The sequence below is a fragment of the Primulina huaijiensis genome, chromosome 1 (assembly GCF_012295235.1).
Source record: "Primulina huaijiensis isolate GDHJ02 chromosome 1, ASM1229523v2, whole genome shotgun sequence".
In the NCBI taxonomy this organism is placed as follows: domain Eukaryota; kingdom Viridiplantae; phylum Streptophyta; class Magnoliopsida; order Lamiales; family Gesneriaceae; genus Primulina; species Primulina huaijiensis.
Genome location: NC_133306.1, coordinates 26,446,263 through 26,463,611, shown reverse-complemented (window position 1 = coordinate 26,463,611; position 17,349 = coordinate 26,446,263). Strand labels below are relative to the sequence as shown.

The 17,349-nt window shown below is 35.2% G+C and overlaps 4 protein-coding genes across 5 annotated transcripts; 1 reads left to right on the top strand and 3 right to left on the bottom strand.

Annotated features, from left to right (window-relative positions):
• Positions 1–2,628: 2,628 nt before the first annotated feature.
• LOC140970445 (transcription factor MYB30-like) lies at positions 2,629–3,907 on the top strand. The gene is made up of 3 exons (XM_073432240.1): positions 2,629–2,851; positions 2,950–3,079; positions 3,301–3,907. The coding sequence occupies exons 1-3, from the start codon at positions 2,719–2,721 to the stop codon at positions 3,740–3,742; spliced, it is 705 nt and encodes a 234-aa protein (XP_073288341.1). The 5' UTR covers positions 2,629–2,718; the 3' UTR covers positions 3,743–3,907.
• A 3,572-nt stretch (positions 3,908–7,479) lies between these two features.
• Positions 7,480–8,306, bottom strand: LOC140970392 (uncharacterized). Its single transcript, XM_073432119.1, has 2 exons — positions 7,999–8,306; positions 7,480–7,924 (listed from the first exon to the last, which is right to left on the bottom strand). The coding sequence occupies exons 1-2, from the start codon at positions 8,181–8,183 to the stop codon at positions 7,600–7,602; spliced, it is 510 nt and encodes a 169-aa protein (XP_073288220.1). The 5' UTR covers positions 8,184–8,306; the 3' UTR covers positions 7,480–7,599.
• A 527-nt stretch (positions 8,307–8,833) lies between these two features.
• On the bottom strand, positions 8,834–13,733 carry LOC140990212 (nuclear intron maturase 4, mitochondrial). Of its 2 annotated transcripts, XM_073459801.1 has the most exons (4): positions 13,562–13,733; positions 13,369–13,459; positions 11,758–11,949; positions 8,834–11,394 (listed from the first exon to the last, which is right to left on the bottom strand). In XM_073459801.1, the coding sequence occupies exons 3-4, from the start codon at positions 11,831–11,833 to the stop codon at positions 8,975–8,977; spliced, it is 2,496 nt and encodes an 831-aa protein (XP_073315902.1). In that variant the 5' UTR covers positions 11,834–11,949; positions 13,369–13,459; positions 13,562–13,733; the 3' UTR covers positions 8,834–8,974. The 2 variants fall into 2 exon arrangements, with proteins under 2 accessions (XP_073315902.1, XP_073315910.1); XM_073459809.1 differs by lacking the exons at positions 13,369–13,459; positions 13,562–13,733 and adding an exon at positions 12,402–12,469.
• A 1,216-nt stretch (positions 13,734–14,949) lies between these two features.
• Positions 14,950–16,767, bottom strand: LOC140970310 (11S globulin seed storage protein 1-like). Its single transcript, XM_073432009.1, has 4 exons — positions 16,455–16,767; positions 16,111–16,367; positions 15,556–16,029; positions 14,950–15,479 (listed from the first exon to the last, which is right to left on the bottom strand). Exons 1-4 carry the CDS (start codon positions 16,741–16,743, stop codon positions 15,078–15,080), a joined length of 1,422 nt encoding a protein of 473 aa, XP_073288110.1. The 5' UTR covers positions 16,744–16,767; the 3' UTR covers positions 14,950–15,077.
• Positions 16,768–17,349: the final 582 nt, after the last annotated feature.

Sequence of the window (17,349 nt, the reverse complement as noted above, 5' to 3'; positions counted from 1 at the left end):
CCAAAAATTTACAATATAAATACGGGTAATTTGGAACCAGTAATACACACCAGAAAAATCAAAACTCAAAGATGTATCGAGTATATCTTAAAGTTTTGAAAAGAAGGATAAACTACAAGCGGAGTGAAGCTGCTGCTCTCAGATCAATAATTAAGATGTACAAAGAAAAGGGTGATGAGATAACAGCAGATCTATTCCAGACTCATCTCTATTGGTATCTCGGAGAATTAAAAGAAGATGAGAAGTTGATTGCTAGATTAATAATCTAGAAAAAGACAAAGTGGAAGGACCATTCAACCACTACATGGTCCCAAGGCAAGCTGTAAAGGCTTATCAAGATTTGAAGTCCGAGTTTCAAATCCGAAGAAGCCTTCTATAAATAAGGCAGAAAGAAGGAAGTGAAGATCATCGAACATTTTCCTCATTTCTTTCAAAACCAATTGTAATATTTTCTCTTTCTAGTTTATGTGTTTTCAAGTTTCGGCTACTATAAGTAGCTAAGCAAGTTCCTCCTCCTCTACAGGAGGTTTCAATGTAATAATAATATGTTTGTGTTTGAATAAAAGAGATCTTTGCTCTTAGCCCCTCTCATGTATTATTTTCAAAATTTTATCTTTTACTGTACACTCTAAGGTAGGAAACGAATTAGAGTTGTGCTAAGTGCTGCTGAAGGAATCTGCGTCTGTAACCATCGGTTGCGATCGTGTGGTTGGATTGTGAGGAGCAGTCCGTAAAATACGGTGGATATAACCCGGTGGCATTCTGGTCAAAGAGGTAAAAGATTTAATTTATTTTACGGAAGCATGATGAGCCTTTAATTTAAAAAGAAAAATCAATTATTTAAAAATAAGTTTGAGGGGTATTATGGGAAACAAGGTACTAAATCTAAAGTTTGAAAGATTTTTGTACTGATACACAAGTTACCCTTTTAAATATTTGTTGCTTAGAATAAATTAAAATTGTTTTATTTTAAAAAAATATCTATTTATCACCTTTTTTCGGTTTTTTTACATTTAATATGGTCAACCTTTTGACCACTATTTCCGTGTTTTTTTTATAACATTCTTTTGAGTGCATGCATTTGCTTTTTTTTTTTTTTTCAATCTTAGTTTTTTTCACGGAAAATTTGACAAGAGACATCAAAAAAATACTGACCTGACACTAATGATGTCGTAGATTGTTGATATCTTGATATCACGTTAACACTCGTATGAAAAATGACGAAAAAAATATGCAAGTTAGTTGACTAAAATCGTAAATTGACTGAGAATATTACTTTAAAAAAATATGCAATTTATAAAACCAAAATGTTACTCTTCCGTTTTTAAAACAAAATTAAAGTTTAATTACTATGACCTAAATGGTTACATAATAATTTCTTTCTTTAAACTATTATATGATCTAACACTTATTATTATGTCAAAAGTTATATTTGTTAGCATATATGCAACTCGTATTATTTCGTGATGACACAAATGAACGAAGGACATGAGAGAGTTTGTACATATTTGGTTGTCAATTGTCATCTAGAAAATGTTTACCACCATTAAAATTATGAATTTTTCATTCACAAGTTACAAATACCCTTTATTAGAAACTGCAAATTACATTGCCTCCTAGGGAATTCAAGAATTATTGGGTACTCAAAGAAATCCTTCAAAATTTCAAATATTATGTGACATACCAAATTATGAAATTGATCTTCCATCATCATAAGATTAGTCCTGAAAAATGTAATTTAAGAAAATTAAGAATATACTATTAAATTAAATCATAATAAACTATATATATGCATAGATAGCCTTATTTTAATATTCAAATAAGCATTTAAACTTTTATATTAAAGTTATAGAGATACTTTGTAATAAGTAGTCTTTTGTGTCAACTCTCTTACAAAATGACCAAACTCGTGCCGACATATTTTTTTAATCCAAAGAACAAAAAATATTTTAAATTCTTATATTTGCTGTGAATTATAAAAAGTAAAAACGAACTATGCAGTCAAAACAGGTTAATTTTCTAGTGGCATCAAATATTAAAAATCTCATATTGATATATTAATCTACCGATAAAAACAAAGAACTGGTTGTTCTTATATTTAAATAAATGAGGATGTTATTTTTTTTTTCTAATTTAAATTTATAAAAATAAATTTGAGAAATCTTTTCGTTAGGATCCTAACGACATTATTAATAATGTATGTGTGCATATACTTAATTTTTATGTTTTCGGTAATTCTTGAAAAATTAGAGATTATATTAAAATTAAAAAACGTAAAATTTATTTTATATAAAAAAGTTATGGTATATCGTAATAATTCCTAAATAATAAATGCTTTAATCGATATAATTTATTGATAATAATAATAGCTTATATATATGTATATATATATAGAGAGAGACATACAGCAAGGGTATAATAATTGGATATAAAATACTTTTATTAAAAAAATACGGACGTAAAAAATGTTCACGTGCATCTTTGACCACTTGGTAATATCATTATTTCATTTTCCTGGAAATTCAGGGCCGCATGAAATTTCGTATTTCATCATCATATTGATTCAATATCCACAGTGTTTCGATATTCAAACATATATATAAACCACCACAGCTCTCAAAATTTTCCAATAATTTGCAGACTGTGCTTCAACTAATTCAAACTCATCCCACAAGATAATAAGTGGTCTATATATATAAAAGTTGAATCTTGATCAAAATGGGTCGGGCTCCATGCTGTGAGAAAATGGGCTTGAAGAAGGGCCCGTGGACAGCAGAAGAAGACTTCATTCTCGTCGATTTCATCAATCGGCACGGCCATGGCAACTGGCGGACCCTTCCCAAACGAGCCGGTACTTGCCAATCTCTGACTGAGTAAATATATTAAGATTATCTGGTTTTTTGTTGTAAAATGGAGTCTGAATTCGTGGAACTGTCTGTTGAGCTGCAGGGATTTTGAGGTGTGGGAAGAGTTGCCGGCTTCGGTGGATGAATTACTTGCGTCCCGATATTAAGAGAGGGAATTTCACAAGGGAAGAAGAGGAAACGATCATTAGATTGCATCAAGAATTGGGGAACAAGTAAGAATGTGCCTTTTCACATTAACTTTAATTCTTGTCCATTGGGAAGAGTTGATCTTTTTTCCGTATCACAGTATTTTATCAAAATACTTAACTACAAAAAATTCTTGATTTGGTTAAAATTATATGATCTAACGTAATAACATGGAGAAATTTGTACTTGAATATACAATGGTGATCTTGGAACCTAACATGCATGTTACCATATCTCGACTCTGTAGATGGTCAGTAATAGCAGCAAGATTACCGGGCCGCACAGACAACGAAATAAAAAATGTTTGGCATACCCACTTGAAGAAAAGGGTCGCTGGAGAACCCGAACCCAAACCTGAACCCGACAATATCCCCATGTCCGAATTCGATCCCAAGTCGGACAGCTATTCAGCGCCGAATTCCCCGGCACATTCATCCAGCGATACCTTGTCGCTGACCACCACGTACACCGCCGCAGAATCTAGCCAAGATTACGCTTCCGACAAGAACTTCCTGGAAATGGACGAGAGCTTCTGGTCGGAAGTCGACTTTTCTGTGAATGATTCGAGTAATGATTCGGAGGAGAATTTGTTTGGTGGGGATTTGAGCATGGAAGGTGGCACGGATTTTTGGCTTGAATTGTTCAACAACGCAGAAGACATAATTACTGGATTGCCATCATTTTTATGATTTTTAAGCATTTGCTATAGTTAGATATTTCCTTTTCTTTTAGGATCAAGCTAGGTTTTCTGTTTCGAATTATACGTCCTTAAAGAAATTCAGTCAAGCTGTGTGATTGTTGAAGCACATCAAGAATTTTTAGTTCACGTGGGAGGATTGAGAGGATCCGAAACATGTTTAATAAGAGAGCTGGATAAGTACTTTCAAAAAATTTTGTGATCAAAAGAGCTACAATAGTTCGTTTTTGAAATGTTCAAAAATAAATCAAGTATCGAGAAATTATATTGAATTTGTCTCTAAAATTAAACGGAAGAAACTCAAAATAATTCCTCTAAAAATGATTAATAATTTTGTAAAACATTTTAAAATATGCAAGTTAAAATAATAAAAACGGTTTGGTTGAATGATTTTATCAAACATTTATTATGCAATATTTTGGTATTTGAAAGACAAATAAAATGTTTCAACAATGTATCTTAAAAACAATATCAATAATTAAATACAATAAAATAAGATACACGAATTTGTTTATTGATGTTCGAAAATAAAAAACATATGTTATCTCTTCTTTCACTTAAGAAGGATTTACTAGAAGACTTTGATTTATAAAACTCTTTGTACAAACTTCGATTTAGAATTTATCCATTTTTTATTCGAAATTCGTAGCACACTCTCGATTGTAGGTCGCAACCTCACTATATACATAAAGTTTAACGTCCCTTATGAAAAGATTACAAATATAATCTTTAATGTCTTTGTGTAAAGACTATCATTCAATTAATCTTAAAGTTACAACTCTTTTTTGTCTGAATGATTGCGTGTGTGAGGAAATCAATCCATTACAATGTATATACTCTCAAATGCATCTTCACAGAAAAAACTCTTATCAAGCTAATACATATGTATATATATTTAGAATTCCTTTCTTGGGTATGCCTTCATTCTAGACTGTTTTTCTTTTATATAGAGTGTTCATGCTTTGAATTCAAATTAAAGCTTCTTATTTAATCTTTACCGGGATCATTGGTTGAAACTTCCCGTGAAGGGACAATGGAATTAAGTTCAAGATTAAACCCTATAACTACACCAGAGTGTTGTATTTATGGCCTTAAAAATGATATAATATTTGATATAATAATATTATCGTTTAGAAAAATTCTATACTGATTCTAACATTGAAACGATCATATTTGACTTTCTGATTACTTTTTGATATTGGAATGGCGGCTGGACTTTCGGAGCGGCCTGGTCTAGGGATGTCAATGGGTCCGGGTTTTACCCAAACCCACAATGGACCCACCCCATCTGGGGCGGGTTTGGGCATATTAAATGGGTCATGAGACGGGTCTCGGGTCTAATTTTTCAGACCCATCTGGGTATGGGGAGGGTCATGGGTCCTATAATACCCGCCATATACCCTTCCCATATATGTGGATATAAATTGATATGCTCGCGAATATGGTTGTGGAGTGAGGTGGAAGGTAAATAAATCACAGTTTTATTTTGTTATTGTACTTTCATTTTAATTTTGTTACTATACTTTCTCTTTTTAAATTACATTTTTTTACTGTTTTAAATTATAATTTTATTTTTTCAATTTATTTTCTCTATTTAATTTTGTAGGTAATTCTTCAAGTAATTTACCAACTTGTCCTACCATTCTTGATGAAGAGGATGATGATCATGAAGAATGTGTCTAAAATATTGCTTACTCGCTGATTTTACGTTGATCTGTTTAAGTTCTGATGAGTTATTTTTGGGGATGGCAAGACTTTTTTTGGAGAGCTAGTAATTTTTTTTTAATGTAATTCATTACGTCGTGAAAATACTTTGTTTGTNACTAGTAACTTTTTTTTAATGTAATTCATTGCGTCGTGAAAATACTTTGTTTGTTATTATTAAATGTGGTCGAATACATGAATTAGTTTTCTATTGTGTTTTATTTAGAGACTTGTTTGTTTCATAATTCAGTCATGTGATAAGAAGATTACAGTTTTCATTTAAAAAAAATTCGGGTCTCGCGGGTCTACCCGACCCCATTTCGTATTTGGGGTGGGGTGGGTCCGAAGAATATTTAACCGAGGTGGGGCAAGTAATGGGTCAAAGTTTTCTTCATGGGACGGGTCTTGGGTTTAGCCATACCCGCCCCATACCCGCCCCATCAACATATCTAGTCTGGTCTCTTCTCTTGGTTATAATTTTTTATTCATCGATTTCTGAGAAATATGATGACATGAAAGTTTTAGCCCTTTAATTTATCTTTCCAAAAATTAAGAATCACGATTTTAGTCCACTGACTTGTATTTTTTCAATTTTAATTTTTTTATTAAAGTGTTGACGTGACATCAGACACGTCAGCAATATTAATCCCCACGTTAGTATTTTCCGATATTATTTCAAAATCTTCCGACGTCATGTCAACATTCAGTCGAAAAAGAACTAAAATTGAACCAAGAAAATGCAAATTATTGTACTAAGACTAAAAATTGACTGATAACAAAACAAAAAATGAAAAAAATGTGAATTACGGCGTCAAAAATATATGCAATATTCTACATCATAAAGGCACAAAATCAATTTAGAAAATAAAATAAGTGAGATGAAACCAACAAACCAAAACTTCATCTTAAACATCAAATTAATAAAAAAAATCATTGAGACAAAGTTTAAATAACTTGATAAAAGACGTAGTTTTTATCCATAACTATTCCATTTTATGAACAGAGACGACACTAGCGCAATCTTTGATCCATCATTTGTTTGATGTAATTCAATGTATGCACACAATATAATGCTATGCCATAATTTAATCTATATAATATAATGTTACATGGTCATTTCTTATGTAATGTTTTGAGGCTGAAAAATTCTTTTCATACCATTCTATCCTCAAATAGGATGAATAGATGTCTGGAAAAGACCCGTATGCTCGATCCGGGTCGGGATAATCAAACAGAGAGACCCTATTGTATGTCCAGCGTATTTGTACAACTTTAATTGTATGATATAATTTTGATTTACCGATAAAGAAAGAAAGAAAGAAAGACTAAATCGATACACATTTTGTTGCAAGTTGATGTATTTTGAGAGGAATAGATACAGTGTCGGGCCGTGTTCGCAAGGTGCCGTTGCTTGTTGCATTAGGAACCTTGGCTCTATTAAGCGTGCAGAAATGGCTGGTATTAGGCGTGGGATGGATTTACTCGCGCTGAGGGGGGTTCAATTCCTGATGACGATTGGAGCCTGGAGAGAGTTGTTTCTCTTGAAATACTATCTTTGCTGGATTCTGATGCTTTCATTTCAATTCAACATGTAAGATCGGTCAACAGAGCGGCACACCTTATAGGCAACTGTGTTGTTATATTCAAATTTAGATTGCCCCCTTTCCTGATTGGCTCCAAAATGTTGCTACTCAAGAATTGTTAGTCCTAATTTAATGAAACTTGTTCTTCAAAATAAAAATAAATTAAAATCTTGAAGCGAAACACGACACGTGGAAAAAAGGTTAATATTTAAGACATTATCTAATGATACATTTAATCATCCACCATCTATTGAGCACAATGTTTGAAATAGTGACTTCTTGGATTGAGGCTAATGACTTCTTCCCCCATCTATTTTTTTATATTCGTCCTTTTATCAAAATATATATAAATCTCGAGTCTCAACAGAATTAACAGGTTGAAATTGTGCTAGACTGATTCATTTACTGATTCGGTAATTCATCATCGCAAAACAAAAAATAGTGTAAAATCACAATGGAAACTAACCCTTGATTCTTGAAAATAAGTAGTTCGTTAAAGTGAACGGAATTTTCACATACATTGATTTCAGCTATCTATCAACACAAAGTACAAATAAACTAGTCAACCACAATTCTCGTTGGCTTGCATGAACTTCTGAGCTTGAAGAGCGGCGGCTTCTTCCGAGACCAAGCCCTGGATCAGCAGAGTCTTCACTTCCCAGGCCGGGTAGGGATACCCTTTCCTGGCGTAGGAATTTAGTAGCGCCGCCGTGGATTGCTTCAGCAGCGCCGCGAAAACGTTGTCCCCGTCATCGTTTCTCGAAGCGGCTTCCAGCAGCGTGAGGTCGTACCTGTATCGCTCGTACGCCAACGAGCTGAAAACATTCGAAATCGTAGATGTCTGAGGCACCATTTTCGGCCACGTTTCCCTCCTGCTGCTCCAATACCTGTCAAAACTCGGAAATATAACACACACGATTAAATCAATACCCAGAAATTTAACAGCAAGAGTTTGTCCTACTGGGGAGTGCATCTTCCTCGAGTTCTAGCGTAGAGAAACCCCGGCATTTGGTGTCCATCTCTTGCTTCGGTGAGAGCTAGAGCACCGAAGAGAAGAGCAAAGACAAGACGAAGGATTCGACGGCGAAACTTTACCTTCTGAGCACTGCTCCGCTCCATTAAGTTACAACAAAAACCAACCAACATTCTTGAACGTGCAGAGCTAGGTGGTGCTAGTATCCGAGGGAGGAGTGTTACGGGTTCCGAGGTATTTTGTTTGATTCGATGTGTGTGGGTGTGTCAGTTGCCTCGTGACCCCTGAGTTGTCCATTTTCATTGCCTTTATCTTTTCTTCCTCGAAACTGTCGTTTTCACGGACTGATCTGTCCTTCACTTTACTCTTTTCTTTAATGCATCCATCCCATCAGGATCATTTTGGTATTTGGGATGGACAATTTTGGTCTAGCCGTTGTATTCTTTTTTTTAAAAAAAAAACCATGGCTTTTCTTTGAGTTGATCGAATGATATGATTGACACTTAATCGAAATCTAGTCCAAATTCAAAAGTTCAGTTTAAAACGAGCTACACTTCAAATTTTAGTTTAATCGTTACTTCTCATTATGGTTTAAATTAAATTTATTATACGGTGAAAAAAATTTAAATTTACTATGTTTTCGAAAACATCTACTCCACTGATTCATATTTTAAACATTTTGTTAACATAATTTTTATCCCTTGAACTTCTAAAAAAAATTAACAACGGTAATATTTGTAGTTGAATTTGATGTCATATGACTCATATCCAGTATCTACATAAGCTTGCATGTCATATTCAATAGAGATTTTGCAAAAAAATAAAAATAAAAATTAATGATATTTGGTTGATTTATATTAATTAAAAACACACAGAGACATCATATAAAAAAACTCGATACAGAATAAACTACCAACTCTTATCCCTAAACAACAAAAGAAAAATCTGCTCACATTAGCCTTTATCATCTCCAAGCACCAAAATCTATTGCTTGCAGTGATATGTCACCAAGAAACAAATCCTTTAAATGTTGTTTACACAATCCAAGTTTCCTCCTATGTAAAGCGGGATGGATAGAACTCGAAAAACCGGTCTTCCATCCTGGAAACTTTTGTCTTTCCATGATATGAAGTCTATAAATATGTGTAACCACAGCAGAGCAGCCGATGACGAAACAGTTACAAGGTCGTGATGGGCTCACCATTCTGGCTAAAGACACCAAACATAAACCACTATAGTTTATTCCATATGTTACGGCACCATCAAGTGTAGATTCTTGTGATGCTAATTCGTTGTTCGTTTCCTCGAGCTCAATCTCTTGAGTTGAGGGAATTCTGCTCAGTGATAAATCAAACTTCTTCTCTATCTCGGTCTCGTGTATCCTATATTTCGCTGCCAGTGTTCGGATGCATGACAATCTTACTTGATTGGAAATCATGAGCTTCACTTCATTATAGTTGTCACACTCTCTGTACCATCTTAGCCAACGTCGAACTATCCCTGAAAACCAATCAATGATTTGATCATGATCAAGTACTATTAGCAAATGACACGTGCGAGCATATCCTTCTCTATTAGTCAATCCGTATCGAAAGAGACGCTTCTTTATGAAGTTAGTTGGAGCAAGAGTTTTTAAAATGAAAACACGATCCGGAGAAGAACTGGAACCAGATAATAGAGCAAGTGTTGAAGCTGTTTCCAAAGATATATATTCTTTGGCACGTTTTTGAAATTGATGATAAGAATCTCTTAGTTCCTGGGGAAGAGCAGGTTCAACAATGTGCTTAGCTAAGATAATTTCTTCATTCTCCGCATTTCCAGCATTTGCATCTTGCATCCATATTTTTAACAATACTTTGTACCAGTGATCAGTTTTCATACCAGATTTACGGTGTGAGGAGATTTGATTCAAAATCGAGGTAGTGTCAGCTAATTGCTTGATCTCTGACTCTTTAATTTTCTTCAGTCCATGAGCTAGCCATTTCCTCCCAATCCTGATAGTCCCCATATCCCAACACTCCCGTTTCTGCTCCGAAAATAACCTTACTTTTTCTTTCAATTTGTGAACAATTCGTACAGCAGAAGTCTCTTTCAGATCCCTTCTTATCAAAGTACCAAGAAACTTAACACCATGGGGATCAGAAGATGCTAAAAAATCATTTTGATTATCGACTTCCAGGTAAAGAGAATTCTTCAAGTATTTTTCAATGTCAGACTTGAAAGCAGTAGCAACTTCTTTGGGACCTGAAACGGCAAAAAAAATCTCATCCATGAAACGACAGCAATGTACCCGTACACCTGAGTTTTCCACAACAATTTTTTGTTGAACATGATCGCCTTTCATCTGTCTCCTGAACCAGTGACGCAGCTTTGTAGATGCAAGCTCTTCACTATGTGTTGAATCAAAAGCTTCATATCGCATTGACATCCTGAATATTTCACGGTCCAAAAGATCCAGATATATGTTCATCAATATCGGGGACAACACCCCCTCCTGCGGAAGACCATGTCCTTTCGGAAAATCCCCAAACTCCATATTGAGTACCCTTGCATCAAACATACTTCTGATTATAGAGAATAGCCTAGGGTCTTCAATTTTTTCCTCCATGGATGATATGAGTTTGGTAAGGATGGAATCATCGACTTTTTTCCTAATGTGTAGTGTGAACCACCAGTCAGGACAAGGTATGCCTTTGCTGATATATTTCAAAGCAGACAAATGACACCTACCACTTCGAAAACCATGAGAAATCTTAGAAAAGTCAGGCCGATAAACAACTTCCAAGACTACTCTGATGGCTTCTTGAACAACCCTTAAGTAAAGTTTTGAGAAAACAAGTTCCTCTTTCTTTATCTTAGCCCCTTTAGTTGAGATTGAGTAAGTATTGGCCTCAACATCAAACTTTCCATGAGCTAGATCTTTTGCCACGGATTCAAATGACAAGTTACCACTATCCACAACTAGATCCACATTAGATGTCACCTTTATGCAATCATAAGCATCCTTGAGAGTGTTTGGATCTGCAATCACTTTGGCAAGAAGGTCATGAAATTTCCCATTCGTGTATTGTTCTTTTACCTTCTTCTTTATGCGCATCTCAAGGAATTTTTTCACCTCCAATCGGGTCTTTGGTTTGGACTTTTGTTCAAGGACATAGTCAGATTCTTGAACCAAACAAGCTAAACTACTAGCCAGATTCATTTTCCCATTCTCAATATGATCTTTGTCATCCCCCGCTCCTGTGAATGCCGAACGAGAGGAACTCTTCCCCAAATTCTTAGCAAGAGCTACTTTGTAAGTCCCTTCACTAGCGTCATTATATAAACCAAGAGCTTTCCGAGTTGTATAAAATGTGGCAGGAAAATATCTTTTAATAGGCCTTCCTGTCGTAGTTAAGCACAACTCAATCACAAGCAGTACTGGACAACAGATATGAGAAAAACTGCAAACATCATGATGACGATGACGATGTAATATAAAAAATTAGAGGATAAGGTGCGGATTTTACTACCCACGTCTTTTCCGAATTGATTACAATATCCTATCTTTAATTTTAGGTGATTGACCTGTGTTTTTCATATTTATATGCGAATGGCAAACGTATTTAAAGAACACAAATAAGATATCTTGGGGTAAGGAGCTCTGAATTGAATTTTGCACCGCAGCAAATGACAACAAACACAACATTTCTAAAGAATTAAAAAATGTATTATTAGATTCAGTTAGCAGAAAGATGAGAGTTTTACCAATATTTGTCACTGCTATCCACAAAATGATTCCAGAATGGTGCATTAATTTCTGAACAACTTCTTGTCTTAGCATTGCACAATGACTGCTAGAACAAGTTAAGAAACCTTGTTTGCACTCTTTTTCCCATATGCTTCAGCAAGATTCAAATGTTTTGAAAAAATTGAGCATACTCAGCGCCATACATCAATCTGGACAAACAGAATAAGAACATTAATAAAAATGAAATAGTTCTTAGCTGTTATGGATTCTACAGACATATTAACAAAAATGTGGAATGCATGAGAAAGGTAACTTTTGACCTACATGCATTTGGTCCACAGAATACGTTATTTTCACTGAACACATTACACTAAACAATCAAATATGAATCCGAAGCTAAATCAGAAGATGACATCAATTAATTTCATAAGAAAATACCCAAAATCAAATATCCATGAGATACGGTCAAATCAAAGGAAAATAGTGGCGCAAATTAACTAATAACCAACTTCGATGCATCATATATATTGTAAAAATGTTAAGACCAAAAGGTTCCAAGTGACTCTAGGAAGCAAACACCAAATAACAAGTAATGTACATCAGTTTTCGGAGGAAAAAAACACGAATTACTAAATTCGGTTTGTAGAGTTCAGAAATTTACCATGTTATCGTAACTAGTAGAACAGCTTAAAAAACCTTCACGCTGCGTTTTTCTTTCCCGGTTCTTTAGGCCATCTCCAACCCAAAATTCTATTTTAAAACAACTCTACTTTAAAATAGTGCAATTTCTGTATCAAATATTATATTTATCTCCAAACCATCTACTTCAAATCTTATTCTAAAAAGAATATTACCAGAATATTCCTTTTTAAAAATATATTTAAATTATTTCTTATTAATTATTAAATATATATTTCTAATTTTATTAATATAATATATTAATCAAATAAATTTCAATTATTAATACTAACAAAATATTTTTTTATTTAACATATTAATTAAATGCTTTTAAATCATTTAAAATATATTAAAGAATTCATATATTATTAAATATATTATTTATTAAATTAATCATAATTTAAAAATAATAAAAAAGTAAATAAAAAATTTTTTAAAAAAATACAACACCCTGCGTCAAATTTGACGCTGGAGATGTGGGGCGCTATTTTGGATTCCAAAATAGCGCTCCGGTTGGAGAGCATAGGACTTGAAAATGGAGATGCCCTTAGCAAGCTTCTAATTTGCTGAAAATTGTGCACGTTTACATCACCTTCGATCAGTATGAAATAACACACACATGATAATTAAAGATAACGAAGTGTCTTTACTGTTAACAGTGTCACGGAGACTTATCATCAAACAAGTCGGATGCATATGTAAAACGAATATACGTGAAGGCAATCTGATTGTGCGAATTCCATATTCTTGGGTTTAAGAAGTCGATTTTGAGATCGAAAACTTTGATTTTACGAAACGTTAAAAAGGGTCGATCCAAATTCCCAACTTGAAATACAAAACAAAGTTTCTGGTGCAAGGGAAATTTGTACCTCAAAATCCACAAAAGTTTAATTGCAGAAATTAATACTCAAAATACCCAATCTAATCATGCAGAAGTCAGTAATTACTACCTTGATAGTAACTTTGTTGGAGGTGTAAGCTGAACTCCGCTGCCCATTATCGGTAACCGATACAGTCAAATAAGGACCTGAGGCTAGGTTGCTGCACATTTACTAATTTCACAGGAAAAAACGAGTTCATTCACCGTTCAAACACAACTTTCAGATTTTGGAATGAATGGATTAAGATACCATTTGCAATCACCTTAGAGATCAATTATATTGTTGTTTCCGGAGAAACTCAACACGGACGCTAAATTTCGCCGGTTATACGCAGCTTAAGCTCAGTTCTCCGGCGGTTTTCTGGAGAGTCCGATGCGTTACGTCATGAAGCGTCCGTCTGTGGGGCCGGGGTGTTAGACTTTGACATTATTAAAGGACCCTCTAACTTTTCAAATATGTTATATCGTGCCTTTGCCAGCTCAGAATATATACACATACAGATATAGATTCTTACTATTCTATATTAATCATTAGGGATGACAATTAGCAGTAAAAATTCGAAACGGAGATAGAGAGAGATCTTTGATTTTTTTATATTGGGGTTTTGAGGATTTTAAGGTTTTTTTATTTTTTAAAATCCTCAAAACTCTTCCGAAAATAATAAAAATAATATAATATAATTATTTAAAATATTAATAATATTAATATCACTAATAATAATAGATAATAATAAGTTTTAGTTCGACATGAAGATTAGATTCCAGTGATTTCGGATTCGGAAATATCTCGAACTTGAAAAACACAGATGAAATAGAAAACTAGAATATTCGTCTCATCCTTACTAATCACAAGTCATTGTGGCCTTCTTTGTGTAAAGAATAGGTCTTTTGAGATAGTCTCACAAATCTTTATCTATGAGACCGGTTAACTCTACCGATATTCACAATAAAAAATAATACTCTTAACATAAAAAGTAATATTTTTTCATGGATGACCCAAATAAAAAATCAGTCTCACAAAATGCTAATATTTTTTCATGGATGACCCAAATAAGAAATCCGTCTCACAAAANAATGGGTATGAGTATGAGGATGAATTTAATAAATGGATATGGGGATGGATGTATGAAATCTGACTCATACCCTACCCATTACCATCCCTAGTTAAGTATTCCATATTCAGACTGAAATTCACTCGGTAAGTTTGTTTGTTATAAAACTATCTCACAAAAACCTTTACAAATATTTACAATATAACCGTTGTAAATATTTACAATATAAAATAAAACAGCCTTCTTTGCTAATACTGTCTTCTTTGCTTGTAAAATATAAATTTGAAAAATGTAAAAAATCTTATATTATTCTATATTCTAACTGAAATTCAATAGGTCTCTTGAAAAAATACAAGAATGAACATCTACTCGTATTTATAATAAAAAATAATACTTATACATTATAAAAAATAATATTTTTTCCGATACAAATAAAAAATTCTATCACATAATGGTAAAATATATTTGGATCAAAATTGAAATCAATCCGCAATTTTAGATGCGGAAGACCCCATCACCTTCGTGATTTTAAAAGTAAGTATTTAAAAGTTTGATCATATATACGTCAAATGCATTATTGTTGAATTCCCAAAAAAACGAAAGACAAGAGGTAGAAAGCTCTTATTTCACGGTGGCCACCTCGTACGTAGTACATACAATAGAAGACGACCGACCCAAGCTACCATTATTACAAACATTCTTGCTTTTTTTTCTTAATATATATAATCTATGCGGATGCAGCTCTTCCTCCTCTATAAGACCTTCCGCTTCCGCTGAAAATGAACGTCTCCTGCCGTGAAAGCTTTAGCTTCGCCGCCTCATCCTCGGAGATTTGATACGCGTTGGCGATTACATCAACCGGCAGTCCTCGTAAGGCCGAGGTACGGCCGCTCAGTGTGTTGATCATGGCGTTTTCGTTCGTGTTGAATGATACCCATTCAGCGCCTTCTTCTCCGGCCTGTTTCACCACCGCGAAGTTGTGAGGCACCACCACCACCTGCCCCTCCCGGAGTCGGTCGTCGAACACCGCTTGTCCCCGATGGTTCACTATCTGCATTCTTAACTCTCCACGGGTTACGTACACGATTTTATGCGCGTTCACACACCAATGTGGCGCCATGATTGCATTCTGATATCAAAGAAAAGTATGATCTTCAGGTTGGATAAAATGCGTATATATTCAAATTTTAAGATAACGAAGTTACCTTGTGAAGAACTCCTCGGGCTGCGCTGAGCCGTAGGAAGCTGAGGATGGGGAGGGTCAGGCTGTTCACGGTGGAGTATCTCCCAGCACGTGGGTTGTATATATCAGAGCGTGCGGGATTGTCGATATTCTCCCTGAGCTTTGCGGTGCAGATAGTCTCCTCGAGCCCATTTTCACCGCCGTTATATTGCTCATCTCGTCCCTGCCCACGGCCATATTCTTCTTCACCGAATGGCGGCTTGATCACTTGGAGACCCTTTTCGACTCTAATGATCGGTCCCCTTGAATCATCCTCACTTCGGAGTTTTCTTGCTGTCTCTTGATCAACCCCGAATACTTCTGCCAATATCTCCACATCTAGACCCTGGAAAACGTTGCCGAACTCATGTTGGCCGCGTCTGCTTCCCCCATGCTCCTCTCCGTACCGCTGGTGCTTCTCTTGTGAGCTTCCAGGGTTTCCCGCCAGGAAAAACGACTGCATGCATGTAAATATATAAATCAACATCCACATTTTGAGCTTCTGACTCACAGTTTAAATATTTTGAAGTATGCATACTCGTGGGTTCTGATCAAGCTGGTTAGCATTATTGGCATTATCTTGCAAAACAACAACCACAAGATCTTCATCGGCATTGTTGTAACACCAGTGCGGCGCCCCGGCAGGAAATGCGATAATGTCTCCCTTTTTGAAATGCCCGATTCTTTGATGGCGGTCCCGGAACCTATGCTCACCTCCTCCTCCTTCTAGTGATTGCTGCGAGGATTCAAAGGTTTCGGGGCATCCCGAAATCATAAGCCCATAATACCCCTGGCCTGAAAAAACAAACATGCATGCATCAGTTCATCAATAAAGACAACATAAGATTATTATTCCTATAAGCCAGTTTTTGCTTAACGAACCTTGGACAACATAGGTCAGAATAGGGGAATTGTGATAAGCAGGCTGCATCATGCCTCTGGACTTGATTGTGTGGCGGTGGAATGAGACACCAGCGCACTGGAATTCATCCTTGTTAAAATCCCAGAACTCGCTGTATCCTCCTTCAGACTGGATGCGCTGTGTGGGCTCATGGGGAATGATTCTGTCGATCTGGCACTGGTTCTGCTGCCAGCTGCTTCCTCGAAGAGCAAAGCTGAAGCTGGAGAGCAGAAGAAAGGCGAGCACCGGAAGCAAGATTTTTGGAGCCATGATTTGTGGTAGATGGGGAGAAGTGTGGGAGTGAGGGCTTTAATAGTGGAGAAGGTTGAGTTTGAGTAGACACATAGGCTGAGGGGTTTGCCATTTTGCAGTGTGCATGGGTAGTGTCCTCTGATGGCTTCCACATAAGGGTTTGTGGTGGGCAGGTGGCTTCCTTCTCAGGATAATATTTACTGAGGAGTGTTTTGAGTTTTGATGAGTTAACAAATATATAACTCAATGAGTTAACAAATCTATATATATATATATATATATATAGGGAATGGTGAATAATTTTTAGTTGTAAAAGATTTGTTGGGGCAAGCTGACCCGTGATCGTCACAACTCGCCATTTGGTGAAGCAGAACTAATCAGCACGATCATCCTAACTCATTTTTACAGCTCTACCATCGTGTAGCTACTTATTATTAGTTTATTAATTAAACCTTTATAATCGGGTTAATGGGATCGTATGATATTTAGAGAGTGAGGAAAGCAATTTAATGTATTCAAAGAAGGTAGATACACTCGATTTTCCTCGTCTTAAAAGAGTAAATTTTAAATTAATCTAATTTGGTTTTCTGCGAAATCTTGGCCTCTCGCTCATGTGTTAGCTTT